We start from the raw sequence: 18293 nt of genomic DNA, 5'->3' as shown, positions 1-18293 counted from the left end.
TGATGAGACAAACATCGTGTCAGAAACATCTGATCTGAATATTGTTCCACCGTCGTTTAGACTTGAGCTGGAGACATCTTCATCATCATCTTCTGGTTTTACATGAGTCAAATAACGTCTGGTCAGTTTTCTTTTAATTTTTCATATATTAACAGAGGGCGGTACAGTGGTGTGGTGGTTAGCACTGATGCCTCCCAGCCAGAAGGTTCTGGGTTCTAATCCAGGCCGACTGGTTCCTTTCTGTGTGTAGTCTGCATGTTCTCCCTGTGTCTGCGTGGGTTCTCTCCAGGTTCTCCAGCTTCCTCCCTCAGTCCAAAGACATGCTGGTTAGGTTCATTGGTGATTCTAAATTGGCCTCTTGTCCTACGACAGCTGGGATAGGCTCCAGTCCCCCCCCCCCCCATTTTTCTCAAACGCTCCGTCACTAAATATTCACCTGTCGCGTCTCTCTGCTGCTTGTTGCAGAACCCGGCTTTAGATTTGGTCCTAAAACCAGACCCGGGTCGGTTTGAATCCTGACGTTTGCTGCTGTTGGAGATGAAATGTGTGTTTCTCCTCGTCTTTCCAGATGCTGAACTTTAGAACATGTGACAGGTTTCTTTTTGTTCTCATTCTAAATGTTTCCATGAATCAACCTGAGCTTTCCCCCTCAGTTCCTCTGATGCACTTTATGAGAAACAAAGTATGTAAATAATCTGTGCAGCCTCACTGGCAAATTAAATCTTTGTTCACTGCAGTAGAAAACGCATTTGTGTCTTTTTTTAAATTTAATTTATTCACCTTTAAGAGCAGAGACCCACTTCTACAACACAGTCCAGGTTGTGACTCGTCCATCTGTTGCTTCATCAAGTTTGACAATAAAACGAGAGAAACTTTATTAGGGCCCGAGCAACGAAGTGCAGGGGCTTTCTGCGTCTTTCCTCCAATGAAATCATGCCTAAACATGCACGAAAAGTCCTGAAAATTTGCCTTTGTTCGGCCGAAAATTTTAATGTATAAGGGCCCTGAGCACGGGGCGTGGGAAAATGGCTCTGTAGCGCCATCTTCGGACCACCTCCTGAAGCCCGTCGCGTCTAAAAATCTGGAAATATGTCACATATATGTAACATCCCAGGACGCACAAAAAAGTCAGTTGGAGCCATATTCTAAACCCAACAGGAAGTTTGCTATTTTGATAAAACTGTGAAAGTTGGACAAAACTTTGGTTGTGTCTTGGTTGCCCTCAGGCATTAAACCTTATCAGACTTCAAAATTTGGAAATAGGTTGTCGAAAGATAGGCGAAGTAACCTGACATAAGTTTTTGACTTTTCGTCGAAGTGGCGTGGGTGTTCTGGCCCCTCAAAGTTTCATGACGCGCCATGAAACAGGAAGTTGCATTAAACGTGCTTTAATTCAGTCCAAACTGCATCAAACTTTACAGTATTGTTAATGGTCCCTAACTGAACACATCCGTATGTCAATATTCATACAATTATTGTAGCGCCACCTATTGTGAACAGGAAATGTCTGATTTTGGAGCATATTTGTAGTATGACCTGCTGTTACTGTCAGGGTGATTGGATTCTCTTCAGATTTTATCAGGACAGACTAATGCTCGTCGTGATGACTTACTGTGAAAATTGTGAGTTTTCATTAAACTTTGGGCCTGTTCTGGTTGTGAAAGTGAAATGAGTCACTGTCTTACTGATTCCATCATCATTTCAAGTAGTGTGCTACTTTGTCCAGCAGATGGAGACATAGCATTTCTCTCTGGTGGGTTGTCTCTGTGTGTGTGTGTGAATCTGTTTTAACATACTTTGATGCCACAGAGAGAAAACATTCAAAACAGCCAAGCCCTCCAGCTGTCACAGATGATTTGCTCTGACAAATATTGAATTGTACAGACTGTGCATCGTGCCACGGTGCATCATGACTCCAGTGTATCCCCTGAGAACTGCGGTGACCCCGTCCTTGCCGGTCACCGACGGGCGTGGGGTGCGAGGGCCCGTTCAACGCTGCTCGCAGCTTTAAGTTTCTCTTGTGCTTTTTGTAGTTTTTTTAAAAATCTATTTCCTGTTTTTTGTGTTGATGCACGGTTGAAGTTATTAGTTTCAGGAAGGCTTTGATTTATCAGACAAGATGAAGACACCTGAGCATTTCAAAATAAGAGCCCATTAAACGATGTTAACCCACCTACCGTCCCGTACGTCTGAATAAATCGACAACTTCCTTTATTTATTTTTTACTTTCTTGCTGAACAGAGAAATAAAACCTCACTGCTCCATATGAATGTCAGTTCATAATTCTTCATATTAAAACAGTTTTTATTAATTTATTCTCTATTAAAATAAAATCAGAAGAAAACAATAATAATAATAATAATAATAATAATCAGAACACAGCAGAAGAAGCGAAAATAAACAATAGATTATGGAATGTACTTCAGTAAAGAAAATAAAAGCTCCAGCTGGTCCAAGATGGGGGCTTTATTTCAACCACAGTCAAATAAAGCACCACTTTTATATATTCATATATATATAAAGATATTTATATATATATTTATATAGTTTTCATATACACCTTCAGGCAATGACTAGAGAGGATTCTTTACAGAATCAAGTTTCTTGTGGTTCTCTTAATTTACAAGTAAACTCATTTCTGGATAATTAAACCACAGAAAAACTCAAGGCAACTTTCTTTTTGCCTCGTTCATAAAGTACAAAACTGGCACAGAGGACGACCGTTTTTATACACAGTAAAAATGCAATAAAATTAAATTACGTACAGGAGACAAAAGTTCTGTAAACCTTTCCCCGTAAAAGCAAAACCTCAAACAAATAAAATCAAATTCAAATCAGTATAAAACACGCACACACAAAAAAAAACAAAAAAACAACAACAGAACAAAACTAGTTTTGCCCTTTGAGGAAAAAAAAAGAATAAATGTGCTGTAGCTTGTACAACTTTTTTCCTGTTTTTCTTCTTTATTTGTCAAAACGAGGGGTTGTCTGTGCAGCGGAGGGGGAGGAGGGGGAGGAGGGGGTTGTATTTAATTCTTTTTTTAGAGAGAAAGAGCGCGGGACGACACGGCGGGAGCCACTGAAGCTGGAGAGACTGACCGACTGGACATCAGCAGAAGGCAACGAACAGCAGCACGACAGCAGGAGGAAGAGGAGGAGAAGAAGAAGAAGAAGAAGAAGAAGAAATCTAGAAAGATAGTCTGTTTCCTCTGAGCAGAATTCAGATTTACAAAAGACAGAGAAAAGGAAAGAAGAGTCCTCGTAGCGGCGCCGAGCTCAGGATGTCACGAGGAGGGCGGCCCTTTAACAGACAGTTTGGTAACTATGGCGATGGTGGCTTCCACCGTCCTGTACAGCATGTCCAGCATGTCAGGTGGGGGGCCGGCGCTCGGGAACCCCTGCGACGAGGAGGGATGACCCCCGCAGCCGTCCGGGCCCTCCCCCACCAACCCGAGGGCCGATGGGAAGGCGGTGTCCTCTGAGAGGGGCGGGGCTGAGCTGCTGCTGGTCTTAGACCCCGCCTCCTTCTCTTCCTTTACCTCCTCTGACGCGGCAGACATGGCCTCACCCCTCCTCGCCTCCCGCTGCTCGGCCTCCTCCTCCTCCTCCTCCTCCTCTTCCTCCTGCTGCTGCTGCTGCTCCTCAGCCGTCGCCACATGCCGCGCCAGCTCAGGCTCCTCCCCCTGCACAAACCCCTCCCCCGCCTCATGCAACAGGGAGGAGGAGGAGGAGGAAGAGAACGAGGAGGAGGACGACGAAGACGCCTCCATCTTCTCCTCTTTGGGGGAGGAGTCTAGGTTTCCGGAGGAGGTGGGGGCAGGGTCTGGGGAGGGCGGGTCCTGCTCGGTGCCCGGGTCGATCAGAGAGGAGGAGTCCCGCGTCTCCGTGTCCGAGGTGCTGGTGGGCGTCAGCGCCTCCTGGTGGTCGGGCTTGGGCTCGCCGCAGGGCGGGAGGGCCGAGGAGGAGGAGGAGGAGGAGGTGGAGGCCACGCAGAGAGGAGCGGCAGCGTCTCCGGCTCTGTCGTCATCGCTGCTCACCCTCCGTCGCTTCACCGGCGTCGCCCCTTCATCCTCAGCTGAGACACAAACACACGGCGGGTTAGAGGAAGACGGATCAGGGTCAACACGGAGAGTTAAAAATAAAACGATCTGAACTTAAAAGATTAGAAACGACGACGATGGAAAGAGACAGTGGAGATCACAAACCTCTGGATCCAGTGATCACATTAGTTCTGGTTTGAGATCAGATCTAAATTTAAATCAGGACTCAGCAGTGATTCTCAGACCTGGTTTACTAATAATCTAAACCTGACTAATAAATGGAGCCGTGTTAATGAAAGTAAGAAAAAAATCTGTTCAAAGTCGAGTAGTTTTCCTAAAAACCTTTTTTTTTACCATTTAAAGTCAATACTGTTCTGAAAATGTACTTTAAGTTAATGAAAATTTAATGAAAATTAAATGCTATTGAATGTCTTTATTATCATTTTAAAAAATTAAAGTGACGGGTGAAAATAGATTATGACGGGATTTTAATGACCCTGTCAGTCAAAATGACAGACAAGGAAAAAATCTAGCGCAACCTCTGATACACGAGAAGCAAGAAATTTGTTCTTGTTCATGAGAAACTCAAGCGCCGTACTCCGGGGGAAGTCCTCATAGGCTCCTCCCACTGCAGCATGCATCACACACGCGCTAAGCATTGTGGGAGATGCTGTTTGTCATGGTCCAGTCCGTTCATTCAGCATCCACCCACACACGGTGTGACGATCTCCAGCCAGCAGAGATTAGCGCTCACACTGAGAGTATTAGCATCTGGGAGCTAACAGAGTGGCTGCTAGCATTTACGCTTTTCTGCATTAGCCACGCCCACGTTCGATTTCTGACCAATCACAGAACAGTTGCAGAAAAAGAAAAAAAAATTCTTCCTGGTTGATGTGTCGTTGACATTTCAGGTGGAGTATATAACAGCCTTAAATGTTTTAACTAATGTTACCGTCAACAACATGCAACAAATCCCTCCACTGTTAATTATACAGGACATCAGATGGCGTTTGGGATGGAAGAGGAAGATGAAGAGGAAGATGAGGTGCACGGGCCACACACAAATCTAGGTTTTACCTTTGGCCTTGTGGTCTTTGGCCTCCTGCTCCAGGGCGCTGCGCTGCTGGACACAAACCCGACAGCGTCCCAGCAGCTCCTGCAGGGCCGGGCAGAGGGCCGGGTCCAGGCTCTGAGGAGGCTGGACGGACAGCAGCAGCACCAACGCCCTCAGGTCCTGTTACACACAGACAAAGAGTGAGGAGACGCCAGAGGAAACGTGTGCCCGTGTGTGTGTGTGTGTGTGTGTGTGTGTGTGCGTGTGTGTGTTCATACAGCGTTGAGCAGGCCGCTGGTCTTGTTGAGCTCCATGCGGTGAGCGGCCAGTTCCGGCTGCAGGCTGCTCTGTTCACTCAGCAGGTTGGTCACCAGGACTCCGATCAGGTTGGAGCAGCTGGGACCAGACAGAACCTGGACCTGTCCACAGACACACACACAACTCAGCACGACATCAAACCGCTCTTCATTCTCCAGACGGTTTCCTGAAAACCCGACTTCTTAAAGTTTAACTGTAAAAAGTCCAGGCGTCTTTACAACGATCAGATCTTTAGTAGTTCTTTGTTTCAGCTCCATAAACCCTGTAGCATCAAAGCTTCTTCTCCTGTTTTAATTAGGGATGCACCGAATATTCGGCCACCAAAATTTTTTTTGAAAGTCTTTCGGCCGAAAACCGAAAACGCACTTTTGGGCCATTTTCGGTTTTCGGCCGAAAGACTTTTATTGCCGAAACAACACGACCCAAAACAGGATGTTGTGACCGCAGCCAGCACCGGCATGTCTGCCGTGTGGACGTATTTAAATATATAAAGTATTATATAAATGTTATATAAAGACCCACTGATAGCGATTTGCAAAAGGTGTGATGCTGAAATTTTCGGTTTTCGGTTTTGGCCAAGAATTTTCATTTCGGTGCATCCCTGGTTTTAATGGAGGTTGGCTGATGTCAAAGCTGCCAATAATCCCAGAAGACAAAAAATAAAATGGATTAAATGGAGTCCACTCAGTCAAAGGCTGCACCCAAACAACAACAAACAACACTGAACGTTTAAAAGAAGAGAAAAGTTTCCTGGAGACAGCGTCAAGGAGAAACATCTTCCAGAGAGGGTTAGGGAGTTTATGGCAGCGTTGGATGACCAGAACATTTCTGGAGTAGAGAACACAAGGTGATGATCAACTACTACCACCTCAACAAACATCCACTCTGAATAAATTACTCATTTCTGTTTGACTCACTTCACGTTACAGAGTGAATTTCTTTTATATATCAGACCTGTTTAGTCACAGAACTTCTTCTTCTACCTCGATTATTGGCAGCTTTGACGCTAGGCAACGAAGAAGAAGAAGATGCTACAGGGATGTAGTTTGATTTATGGCAGACCTAAAACTAAATAACTACCAAAGATCGGGTGCTGTATTCCTAAAGATTCTTAAAGAGTTGCTCCTAGTGGACAAATTTGAATTCTCTCCACACTGAATCCAGTCGACTGTAGGGGAAGACATTTTTAACTCATACAATCTGCGTAGGATCGTCAAGATGTTGTATTTTATATCAAGATACCATCTAGGATTTTCTGGAAACATCCCAGAACTAAACCAAAGTGTCTCCAGGTCCTCTATCAGTACAGTAAACTAATGTCATCAACTGTGAGCGGTACCTTGTGCAGGAAGCAGGTGAGGAAGGAGTACGCCATGTTGTTGTTGAGGAACGTCCTCTCGTCCATCAGGATACACTTGATGTACTCGCTGAAGGCCGGATCTTCACACAGCAGCTTCACACACGTTTTAGCCAGAACGGACTGAAAGAGCAGCGAGATGAATTCAGCCTGAGCTCCTGTTCCTGTTTGTGTTTGTTAAAGATTTAAAACTACCAGAGGAACCCAGCCGTACCTGTGACTGACAGAGGTCCGTCCACAGTTTGGGGAAGAGCGCCAGATGAAGAGGAAGTCCTTCATACGCTATCAGCACACCTGAGACAGAGGAGGAGCCCGTTAACGTATCTGACATGTGACACGTGGTCTCTCATCGACAGACACACACACACTGATACGTACTCAGCTTGACGAGGGTGTCGGTGAATTTCTCGCAGTTGATGGCGACGCGACACAGCAGGTGAATGAAGTGATGGTAGGACAGGAAGTAATCCAGCAGCATCCGGTCATAAACCTCGTCTTTACCCTGAGAGTCACAACACAAGAGATTAATACCAACGAAGAAGAGACAGCGACAAGGACAGGAGTAAAGCTGCTCAATGTGATTCTCAATTTAAACTGTGAATCAAGTTCCATTCACAAGATCCTGATAAGATTTCATTCCTATTAAGATACTTCAGTTTAGAAACAAATGGTCCCAGAGGTTTGTTGGTGTTTCCACAATACTTTCCCTCTAGTTTCTTTTACGTGGATTCGCTTTTCTCCAGCTGTTCATAAAAAGTTCATGACTACAGAAACACCTGGACCGCACGGAACAACTTTATTAGACTGGAGATGTTTAGTGGACAGATGAGACCAAAGTAGAATAGTTTGGTTTAAATGAGATGAAACAACACTGCATCATTCCAGCATCAGAACCTCATCCCTCCATCAAACATGGGGGTGCTAATGTCCTGGTTTGGGCCTGTTCTGCTGCATCTGGACCAGGACGGCTTGTCCTCATTGATGGACCAATGAATTGTGAATTCTACCAGTGAACTCTAAAAGAAAATGTCAGGACATCTGTCCATGAGCTGAATGTGAAGAGAAACTGGGTCATGGAGCAAGACAACGAGAACCAAGAACACAAGTGGTTCTACAAAAGAACGGTTAAAGAAGAACAAGATGAATGTTTAGGAACGGCCAAGTCAAAGTCCTGACCTTAATCCAATAGAAATGTTGTGGAAGGACCTGAAGCAAGCAGTTGATGTGAGGAAACCCACCAACATCTCAGAACTGAAGTGGTTCTGTTCTGAGGAATGGGCTAAAATTCCTCCAAGCTGCTGTAGACCACTGATCAGCAGTTACCAGAAACATTTAGTGACAAGGAGGTCACAGCAGATACTGGAAACAAGGAGGCTCTGACTTTAACAACTTAGTGATATGAAGAAATTAATAATTTTCTTGAATTAACAAATAAAGTATAATATTTCTCTTTCCTTTGTTTGATTGGGTTCTTACGGAGCCTCCCAGGGAACACGGGGGGGAAAAAAATGATAGGTGAAGAAAAAAAAAAAAAAAAAGGACGGACTTTTGCGAGATCCCGAGAAACAGTATTCTGGACCAGACCGGTGTTTCGTTGACGAAAAAGGAGGAGCAATGGAGGACGACTTGGAGAGCTTCTTGAATTCAAGAGAGGTCCCAAAAGAGGACATAGGTCGAATGAAGAGAGACACGGTGGGCATTTTTATCTCGCTGTACTTTAGGCCCATTTCAAAATAAAATTCAATAAATTTCTCCCACTCCATGTTTGTGTCCTTGAAGTTTCACAAGCTCATATGAGACCTCGTGAGGTCGTATTTAGATTATGGAGTGGGAGAAATTTATTGAATTTTAGTTTGAAATGGGCCTAAAGTACAGCGAGATAAAAATGCCCACCGTGTCTCTCTTCATTCGACCTATGTCTAGGAAGATGGAGACCTATATACCGTGGCAGCATGTGAATACAGTTCATACAACCACTTCTTCTAAACCCATGTTATCTCATCTCATGAGGACAATTATTAAATAAAAATAAATGAAGTACAATAAAAGTAGATCCAAGATATATATATATATATATATATATATATATATATTTTTTTTTTCTTTTTTTACAAGTCCATATCAGATCTTTTAAATCTAGACTGACACTGACTCAGTAACTCTACGTCATCTAACACTGGCTATAACGAGCCATGTGAGCGAGGTGAACGTACCTTGCTGCTCTCCACCAACGAGGGCAACAGACACATGTTGAGCTCGGGCCTCGGGGGTCGGATGTTGTTTTTGGCTCCCATCAGCTTGATGTTCTCTCTGCAGGGCAGGTACGGGCCAAAGGACACTGAGGGCGGACAGGCAGGGACACGGGACGTTAAAGACGACACTTTAAAGAATGAGCTGAACGTAGACAGGACGTCAAATTCAAGTTTATTTACGTGGCGATTAAATATGTTTCTGAGACTGACAGTTAAGTTTACAGTAAATAGAGAGGACAAATATTTAGTCCAAATTAATTTCAGTGCAAACGTCAACAATTTGGATATGTCCCATGGAACGAGGCTAATGTTCCTCCTCTCATTTAAAGGTTAAAACTTTGCTATTGGGACGACAGTTTCTTTTTAATAAACCTGGGACAGTTTCCAAACACAGAAGCTTACGGTGCAAGATGTGCCTGAAGCTTAAAATAAAAATATCACTCATGCTCAGTGATGTATGGTTTGGTTTACCTTTAAGCCATAGACTGTATAAATAAATAAATAAATATGTATAAATATGGACAACGCGCCGCCACTTCCTTGCATTGAAAGTCCAAGTTTGGACTTTGGAGTCAGAGTCTGATCAGTACGGTCTGAGGGCAGAGCCTCGTGGAGCCGTGATATTGATGCCCCGTCCACACTTCCTTCAGACTCACTCATGTTTTAGTTTAATTAATTCTACGCTCTGCTCTACCTCCACCACTTACAAGGAGATGATGGATTATACACTGGACTTAATATTTTAATCTTTTGTTTACGACTCTTACAGTCCCATGGGGTCGCTTTACGGAGCGGTTGGCATGGCAACTAAGTCAAATAACAAACTAAAACAAAACTTGTGAAACAAATAACATTTGAACATTCACCTACGTTATATTAACTACCTAAAATGACAGAAACCATCCTTGAAGAAAGTTTATTTGACGTGTATTTTAGTGTTTTAGTTTGGCCCAAGTCCCGCCCACTAACATGGAGGGGGTGGAGCTTATGAGCTATACTGCAGCCAGACACCAGGGGGAGCTCTACTTGCTTTGGAAAGAAAGAGAGGACACTGTCCTTCACATATGTTCAACAACTATAACCACACACTCCCCGGCCACTTTATTAGGTACACTAGTGAAAAGAATCCTGCTCTGAATCTTAGCTTTATGGAGATAGTGTTCGGGATTTGTGTTTCTATTATTTTGACAGAAACACAAACTACAAGCTCCAGAACGATCAATGAGCTCCTTTCTGACACAGTTTCAACCCAACTGAACATTAGCAGAGTCATGAAGGAGGATTTAGTTCAGGACTGTTATATTAGGATTCATTCAGTGCCACTCAGTGTGCCTAATGAAGTGGCCAGTGAACGTATAATACACAAAGCCTCTAGTTTTCCTTTATCTAACGGCATTTAATGGCTTAAACTAAAGAAAATGTAGTTTATGACGACACAAAGCTGACAAGAAAACGTTATTCTGCTCCGTTATTAGGAGTTCCTGTTACTTTGCAGCAGATGTAAACTGCCACCGGAGCTGTTTTCCCTCGTAAACAGCTCTAACACACGTCACGTACTGCGCTGACGTACTCTTGATTAATTGGTCGTTTATTTGCAAATAAAAAGATTTAAAAAAGGCAGTTCAGTGTGATCCATTTTATCCATGACAAGAGGAGGATGGTGTGAGGAGAAAGAAGGACAGGATCTGATCAGATTAGAGAGGAGGCTTCTTACTGGGGATGTTGCTGTGGTGGTAGGTGCAGTGGTTGTGCTGCAGGAACGGGACCAGAGTGTGCAGGAAGTCATGTGGACTCAGCAGAACCAGTTCCTTCAGGACGTCTGCAGCGAGAGAGCAGGAGAACACGTTACAGGACAGCTGACTAACATTCACCACAGCCGGGAAAACCAGACTCCCCAACTGAAGCTCTTCTCACATCGAGGAACAAACACAAATAAATATTTTTATCTTCCTGCACGGTGCAGCTGCAGACTGAAAGAAGTAGAGCGAGATGTGAAAATAGAAAGTAAACGCTGACGTTGAATGTTACCTAGGCAGGCGTTGCGGAGCTCAGGGGGGCTGTAGGAGTTGAGGAGTGTGAGCAGCTTGTGGGCGAAGTCGATCCTCTCCTGCCACTGGATCAGAGCTTGCTTCACATCTGGAGGACGAGAAAAGAGGAAAGACCTGCTCAGCACGAGAGGACACATCCACAGTAACTACTGCAGAGTCCCTAATGTCTGAACGCAACACTCGCTCAGACCTGGAGACCATGAGCATCACATACTGTACGTGGTTTGTACTTGTTCCTTTGTCAAGTTGCTCTGCCCCTGTTTATTACACATTACTAGAGGTCCCCAGGTGAAACGAGGGGTAACCTCAGTGAGATGGTCTGACCTTTGCGCTGCAGGTACGGCCGAGTGGCTTTGAGGACGGAGAGGAAGATGGAGAGCAGCTCCACCAGGTCTCCGGTGACGTGACACGCCGTCGCCTCGTGGTACATCATGTGCAGCGTGTTGAAGGACTGCAGGGGGACAAGGACACGGTGAGTATGGCTTCACTTCCTGCAACAACAAACCTGCAAACCTCCTCTTTTATCTCTTAACTTCACGTTTGTTTGTTTTTGGCTTCATCATTATACACCTCAAATATAACTAGACTATAAGAGCTGTGATTGGTCAGCTTGGTAGCAGCGTGTTTCCTCTTTAGTATTTCAGGCTGCATCTCCATCTCTGCAATTTTGTAATCGATTGTTTTGGATCAATAAAGATGGAACACATCTCTATCTCAGGTTTTATGCTGAGACTTCCTAAAATAAAGTAGTGATTTGGTTCAAGACACTGAATGTTTCCCCGGTCGTACCTCAGTCATGAGAATGAGTCCTCGGTTGAAGACGACCAGCAGTCGGTCCTCGTCGTTCTCCAGCAGGACTCTGAAGGCACTGAAGGGGGAACGACACACAGACACATCATTTAAGAAATAGTTCGTCCCTATAATCAGGTCTCGCGGGACGGCGTGCGCAGACCTGATGAGGGTTGTCCAGCAGGAGCGCCCGTCCAAGCAGCGAAGGTAGCAGCTGATGGTGGTTTTCTTAAACTGTTTGACGTCCTCCACCTCCTCCTCTCGCATGTCGGCTCGCTGCGCCACGAACAGCTGCATCAAGTTGAACAGCTCCTCCACCGCCTGCAGGGGGCAGCACAAACACAGTCAGTCACACACTCTTATCCACTCCACCATAATATACCGCAACCTTTCTTTGTAAACGAATAAGAATCTATATCAGGCCCCATCATCGGCTCCACGCAGCGTCTCAAACACAACCACCCGCTCACCCCTGGATACTGGCTGGCGTGCGGCGTCAGGTTCTTGAAGGCCCACTGGATGTTCTGGTGCGAGGCCAGCTGGCGCGTGAAGGCGGGCGACTGCTCGCAGCACATGCGCAGGATGCCGTAGTAGGCGGGCAGCATGCCGCGGTTGAAGAGCACCACCTCCTGGTCGTCGTGGTCGGCCAGGATGTAGTTGAAGGCGATGTTCTTGGTCACCACGGGGTTCTGCACCACCAGCCGCACGTTCTCGGGACAGTCCACGCACACGTTGTACCAGAAGGACAGCAGCGCCTGCTTGTTGTGGTTGGTGGCGATGGCCGGCTCCGACAGCTTGGGCTAAAATCAAGAAGGCGCCGACACGTGAGAAAGGGCTTCAAACAAGGGACCAAGTCTTATTTTTGACCCTATGGACAAAAGAAGAGGTCGACGTACCTGGAAGAGGTTCCACAGGTCCATGAAGTATCCAGAGAACATCAGTTTCTCCGTCTTGGAGATGAGGCAGTAGGTCATGAAGCTGAAGTACTGCACCAGCTTGGTGGTACCGTGGACGCTGGCGTCCACGTACAGCTTGGCGCGTCCCAGCAGCCCCAGCAGCAGGTTGTAGACCTGGTGGAGGACCACGGTGGTGTCGGGCGACAGCGGCAGCTCGCGGGTCGGCAGGTGAAGGGAGCGCGTGGAGCGAAACATCTGGCGGAAGGAGTTGCTGGGGATGAGGGAGACCAGGAGGTACGCCGCCGCTGGAGGGAGGAGGGACAGATTCACTGAGCATCAGGAATGAACTTTAAACTCGACTTGATCAGACTAAGCTTCGTTTAACATTTCATTTTTGGTTTGGTGAACGTATGTAGACGTCAGTGCTGAGGCTCTTACATGTGCGGACTCGGGGATAGTTGTGAGCCAGTAGGAAACGTTCCACCCAGTTCTCCATGTTCTGCAGCACCCAGCTATGAGCCAGTTTGTTCCTGGGTGTCTGGACAGCCAGCCAGTCCAGGCACTGGGACGGATTGTACTCGATCACCTGATGGGACGGGCGCAGATGTGGAACCATGACAGAGTTTGACACGTTAGGCTGAACTGATAACGGTTTCAGGATCAGCTCTTACATATACATTCAACGTAACTTCATCCAGTACCGTGACTGAGTTTCGTTATCTACGCTCCACTTACCTCCCAGATCCTCTGGAGGATGTAGGAGGCAAAGGATGGCATCCCTGGGGGTCCACCTGCAAACTCCATCAACATTGTCAGCAGCTTGAAAAAAGGGTTGGCAGCCTGATGGAAAGAGATGAAAAAGATTATCAGTCAAGATTAAACTGCTGCAGAGAGAGTACAGTACAGTAGAGGAGTTCAATGTCTTTACAACTGACATATTTGATCCTCAAGAGAGTTAAATAAATGGAAGAAAAACACCCAGACTTCAGCAGAGATACTGTATAATAACAGTGCTTCTTACCTCAGGAGTCAGTTTTGCGATGGACGTGAACAGCATCGACACAATCTGCAAAAACAAACCCACGGAGTCGATTAATTCCTATTTAACTTTATAAATAAGTTCCCAAACGCTTTAACCGTCGGACGTACGTGTTCGGCCAGCCGGTTGTTATAGCGACAGAGGCTGAAGATGAGGTTGCAGGTCTGTCTGATGTTGATGCCGTCTCTGATGTGCTGGAAGAGGAAGGGGAAGCCTTTCCCTCCGGTCAGCGCCGCCATGTCGCTCTGTGACAGCGTCAGATGTCTGGACGAAGGAGGAAGAAGGAAGAAGGAAGAAGGAAGAAGAAGAAGAAGAAGAAAGAAGAAGAAAGAAGGAGGAAGGAGGAAGAACGAAGAAGGAAGAAGAAAGAAGGAAGAAGAAGGAAAAAGAAGGAAGGAAGAAGAAGGAATGAGGAAGAAAGAAGGAGGAAGAAGAAAGAAGAAGGAAGAAGAAAGAAAGAAGGAAGGAAGGACGAAGAAGAAGAAGAAGAGAATCAGTTTCATTAATTCTACCACCTGTCTTCCATCCTGATTCCTGATTCTCCTGATTTACGTACCTCTCAGAGCGGGACTGCTCCACCAGCAGAGCGATGAGGGCAATCATCTTCTCCAGAGCCGCAGGACGATATTTCTCCTCGGCCAGAGACAAGATGTCCTCTTCTTCGTCCTCTTCCTCTCCCTCCTCCTCGGACAGAACCTCCACCTGAGGCTGAGGAGCAACTTTATCTCTTACTCTGCTCCTTCTAACAATAATAATAATAATAATAATAATAATGAATCATTCCTGCAGTAAACTAATCAACCTACATTCTCCGGTCCTTTGGTTCCCATGTAGAAATGCACCATGATGGAGATGGCCTGTAGTGACAATAAGAACTGACTCTGTGGACACACACACAGAAAACATTTCAGTTTAGTTAACTGTTATGTAAATACCAGAGACTCTACGTCAGTAAATAAGAACAGATGAAGCCTTTAGATACTAAACATTAAACTCGGTGCAGGCGGCTCAGACTGACCTCCTCCTCTCCCATCTTGGCGAACTCGTAGAGGAAAGCGAAGTATTCAGTCAGGTGTTTGCTGTGCGGCTTGACGCCGTGCTCCATGATGGACAGGAGGGTCTTAACGAAGCGAGTGACGCAGGAGCGGCTCCCGATGTCCTCCACCGGCCCGTCCATGTCGTCGGAGCTGCACAGACATGAGACGCACTCTTTATGTCCGTAGACTGACTCCAGTCCCTAAATGTTTGACTTTTCTTTTCATTAATGTGGAGCCATGAATCTTTCTCAGAGCCCAGAGTGGAGGAGACACTGAGAGACACACGGCTCCTGTCTGGGTCTCTGTAGCCGTCTGATTTTAACAAACACAACAACGTCTGTTTTGTGCTGCACACCTCAGTGGCAAAATGACACCATCGTCAACATCTGGGGCAAAACAACAAAGTCCTTTCAGCTGGTTGTCTTTGGGCTGGAGTAAATATGGTGAAATGAACATGACTACTTCAGGGGCCGTCAAATACATTTATCTAAGGGCCAGAATCTTTCCAGGCACACACTGTGAGGGTCAGATGCTCTCGTAAAACAAAATAAAATAAACATTTCATTCCAAGTAATTCATTCATTCATTCATTCATTCATTCATCTTCTGTAACTGCTTGTCATGTGAAGGGTCATGGGGGGCTGGAGCCTATCTCAGCTGTCATTGGTCTAGAGGGGGGGTCCACCCTGGACAGGTCTCCAGTCTATCTCAGCTGTCATTGGTCTAGAGGGGGGGTCCACCCTGGACAGGTCTCCAGTCTATCCCAGCTGTCATTGGTCTAGAGGGGGGGTCCACCCTGGACAGGTCTCCAGTCTATCTCAGCTGTCATTGGTCTAGAGGGGGGGTCCACCCTGGACAGGTCTCTAGTCTATCCCAGCTGTCATTGGTCTAGAGGGGGGGTCCACCCTGGACAGGTCTCCAGTCTATCACAGGGCTAACACAGAGAGACACTCACACCTACGGCCAATTTAGAATCACCAATGAACCTAACCAGCATGTCTTTGGATGGTGGGAGGAAGCTGGAGAACCTGGAGAGAACCCACGCAGATACAGGGAGAACATGCAAACTACACACAGAAAGGAACCAGTCGGCCTGGATTAGAACCCAGAACCTTCTGGCTGTGAGGCCATCCTAAGTAATATATTACTATTTGATATATTAACCTCCAGAGGATGAGCAGTTAAAGAAAATAAATGAATGAATAATTCAAATTCATATATTATATTTTAGCCTTCAACCTTATTTGCATGGGACTCGTTTCATCTGGGACCTCTAGTGATTTATAATAATGTCGGAGGTCGTCTGGGATCTTGATCCCATGTGAATCGACCATGTCCATAATTTGTAAACTAAAATTTACACTGTACATTACCAACCCTATATCTGGTAACACAGAGGTCCTGAGATCAAACTAATCGTGTGTGAATCAAGACTTTAGTTTGATTCTTTGCTTTTTTCTGCCTCTTGTCTCTTAACAGTCATGAAGGACGTGCTGTAAGTCAAAGTCTGGACAGATGTGAGGCTGCGAAGTCGGCTGGGCCGCCAGTTGACGTTAGCTGATCTACTCTATAATGAGTCGTGTCTTAGTTATTCAAGTTTCACTTGTTGCACCGTTGGTCAGCACAGTTTCAATCCTCTGCATGTGCTGCACATCTGGAAGAACTGACAATAAAGCTGACTTTGAGTTGAGATCTGGTAGGACTGGGTTTACATTACTGATTTAAATAGAGCCAATATTCATAAAGTCCTAAGACTGATTTCTCCTGCATCTTCTCGTTAGGAAGAATCCCGCTTCTGATAACATCAGTTGACATGTTGACAAGTAAAATCATTTCAAAACAGAAGTATCTCTAAATCATACGTGTCAAACATACGGCCCGGGGGCCAAAGCCGGCCCAGCAGAGGGTCTAATCTGGCCCGCAGGATGAATTTATGAATTGCTATTGCTATTCCTAGGGTTCACGCAGATTTAGTAAGAGTTGTGGACATAACACAACACTGAGACCTAGAACTAAACAGAAATTGCATTTCTTTTTCTTAAGAAAAGTCCAATAATTAAATGTAAACATTTTGATAATGTTCTTCTTTGCACTAAAACAAAGGGAAACATTTGGAGTTGTCGTTATTTATAGGTAAATATGCTATCGTGTTATTGGTCTGGCCCCCTTGACATCAAACTGGGTTGTATGTGGCCCACGAACTAAAATGAGTTTGACCCCCCTGCTCTAAATGATCTGATCAGGACTCTGATTCAGCAGCGACACTCAGACGCCTCAGATCTGGTCTAATGAAACTCTCTCTGAATATTGTTCATCCACACTGAGCTGACTCCATCCTTACCCGTCCTCCATGCCGGGCTGCAGGTAGAGATGAGCGTGAACTGGACGCAGCCTCTGGATGACGTGGATACACAACCTCTGGAACATCTGCAAGACGAGTCATCATTAATAAACCAGCAGTGAACCAGTAGGAATGTTAGGAAGGAGAGCACGTTACATGTTGATAATGTTTGTTGTTTGATCAACTGAGCTGAGTGCTTTGTGCATATTTCAGGTCTAATAGTGAATAACTGACCTGTCTGACGATCTGGTTGGGACACTTGATGAGGATCTGCATCGGCCACCAGTTATCATCAGCCATCCGATCCAGAAACCACTGGAGCAGAGAGGAACAGGTCAACACTGAATCTGTCCAGCTTCATCTGAACAACACAAGGTTACTGAATTATAACATATACACCGACCAGGCATAACATTATGACCTAATATTGTATAGGTCTGACTCATCAGAGAATGGACATGGTCCTTCTGAGGGTGTCCTAGGGTGCCTGGTCTGGTCTAGGTGGGTGCTACATGTCTAAGTAACATCCACACCAATGAATGCCAGGTCCAGAAGTTTCCCAGCAGAACATTGAACTGTCACAAGATGGTTTAAATGTTATTGACTTCTCCTAAAGTGGTCATAATGTTGTGGCTGGTCGGTGCACTAAGCTGTGGACTATAGTGGATCGAGGTCGAACCTCGCAGGCAGCCTGGCTGTTGTTGAACTGTTTGGTCAGAAGTTCGATCCACTGCAGCATGGTGGGCTGGAGGAGAGACAACGCCAAGACAACACATTAGTACGTCTGTCCCCTTCTCGTCTCAACTGTCCAGACTTAAGAAATACAATGCATTACCTTCTCCTTGGAGTGAATGAAAGTCTCGAGGACAAAGGACGTGCTGAGCTGCAAACGAGAGAGAACAGGTTTACATTTACAGTCGGGTTCATGTCCGTTTGTGGTGGCTGCTGTTAACATGGTCCAACAAGACACACATGACTAAAGGTCTGTTTGTGGCCGAATGTTGGTCTGGAACCGAGACCTGCTGGACCAATCAAAATGCTCCTTTTGGGTTGGATTAATGTGACGCTGGACAAGACAGTAACAGCAACGTCATCTGAGCTCCAACAACTAAATGACTGCTG

The 18293-nt window shown here is 45.6% G+C and overlaps 1 protein-coding gene across 2 annotated transcripts in view; it reads right to left on the bottom strand.

Annotated features, from left to right (window-relative positions):
• Nucleotides 1-2446: 2446 nt before the first annotated feature.
• The window catches only part of usp34 (ubiquitin specific peptidase 34), a 61610-nt gene continuing 45763 nt past the window's right edge, over nt 2447-18293 (bottom strand). For both annotated transcript variants that reach the window (XM_084563135.1, XM_084563136.1), the window contains exons 54-78: nt 18007-18054; nt 17851-17916; nt 17406-17486; nt 17172-17257; nt 14812-14980; nt 14600-14674; nt 14350-14501; nt 13904-14057; nt 13776-13820; nt 13490-13594; nt 13193-13340; nt 12755-13059; nt 12329-12658; nt 12022-12179; nt 11859-11937; nt 11394-11520; nt 11050-11157; nt 10736-10840; nt 8983-9107; nt 7148-7271; nt 6984-7063; nt 6752-6892; nt 5373-5513; nt 5118-5274; nt 2447-4075 (exon numbers count right to left, since the gene is read on the bottom strand). In XM_084563135.1, the coding sequence (XP_084419261.1) occupies nt 3285-4075; nt 5118-5274; nt 5373-5513; nt 6752-6892; nt 6984-7063; nt 7148-7271; nt 8983-9107; nt 10736-10840; nt 11050-11157; nt 11394-11520; nt 11859-11937; nt 12022-12179; nt 12329-12658; nt 12755-13059; nt 13193-13340; nt 13490-13594; nt 13776-13820; nt 13904-14057; nt 14350-14501; nt 14600-14674; nt 14812-14980; nt 17172-17257; nt 17406-17486; nt 17851-17916; nt 18007-18054 (3900 nt within the window). In that variant the 3' untranslated portion in view covers nt 2447-3284. The remainder of the gene's footprint in view (nt 4076-5117; nt 5275-5372; nt 5514-6751; nt 6893-6983; nt 7064-7147; nt 7272-8982; nt 9108-10735; nt 10841-11049; nt 11158-11393; nt 11521-11858; nt 11938-12021; nt 12180-12328; nt 12659-12754; nt 13060-13192; nt 13341-13489; nt 13595-13775; nt 13821-13903; nt 14058-14349; nt 14502-14599; nt 14675-14811; nt 14981-17171; nt 17258-17405; nt 17487-17850; nt 17917-18006; nt 18055-18293) is intronic.

Source organism: Chelon labrosus (genome assembly GCF_963514085.1).
Source record: "Chelon labrosus genome assembly, chromosome: 2".
In the NCBI taxonomy this organism is placed as follows: domain Eukaryota; kingdom Metazoa; phylum Chordata; class Actinopteri; order Mugiliformes; family Mugilidae; genus Chelon; species Chelon labrosus.
The sequence above is the reverse complement of the archived record's forward strand: the minus strand, read 5'-3'. Positions and strand labels throughout refer to the sequence as shown.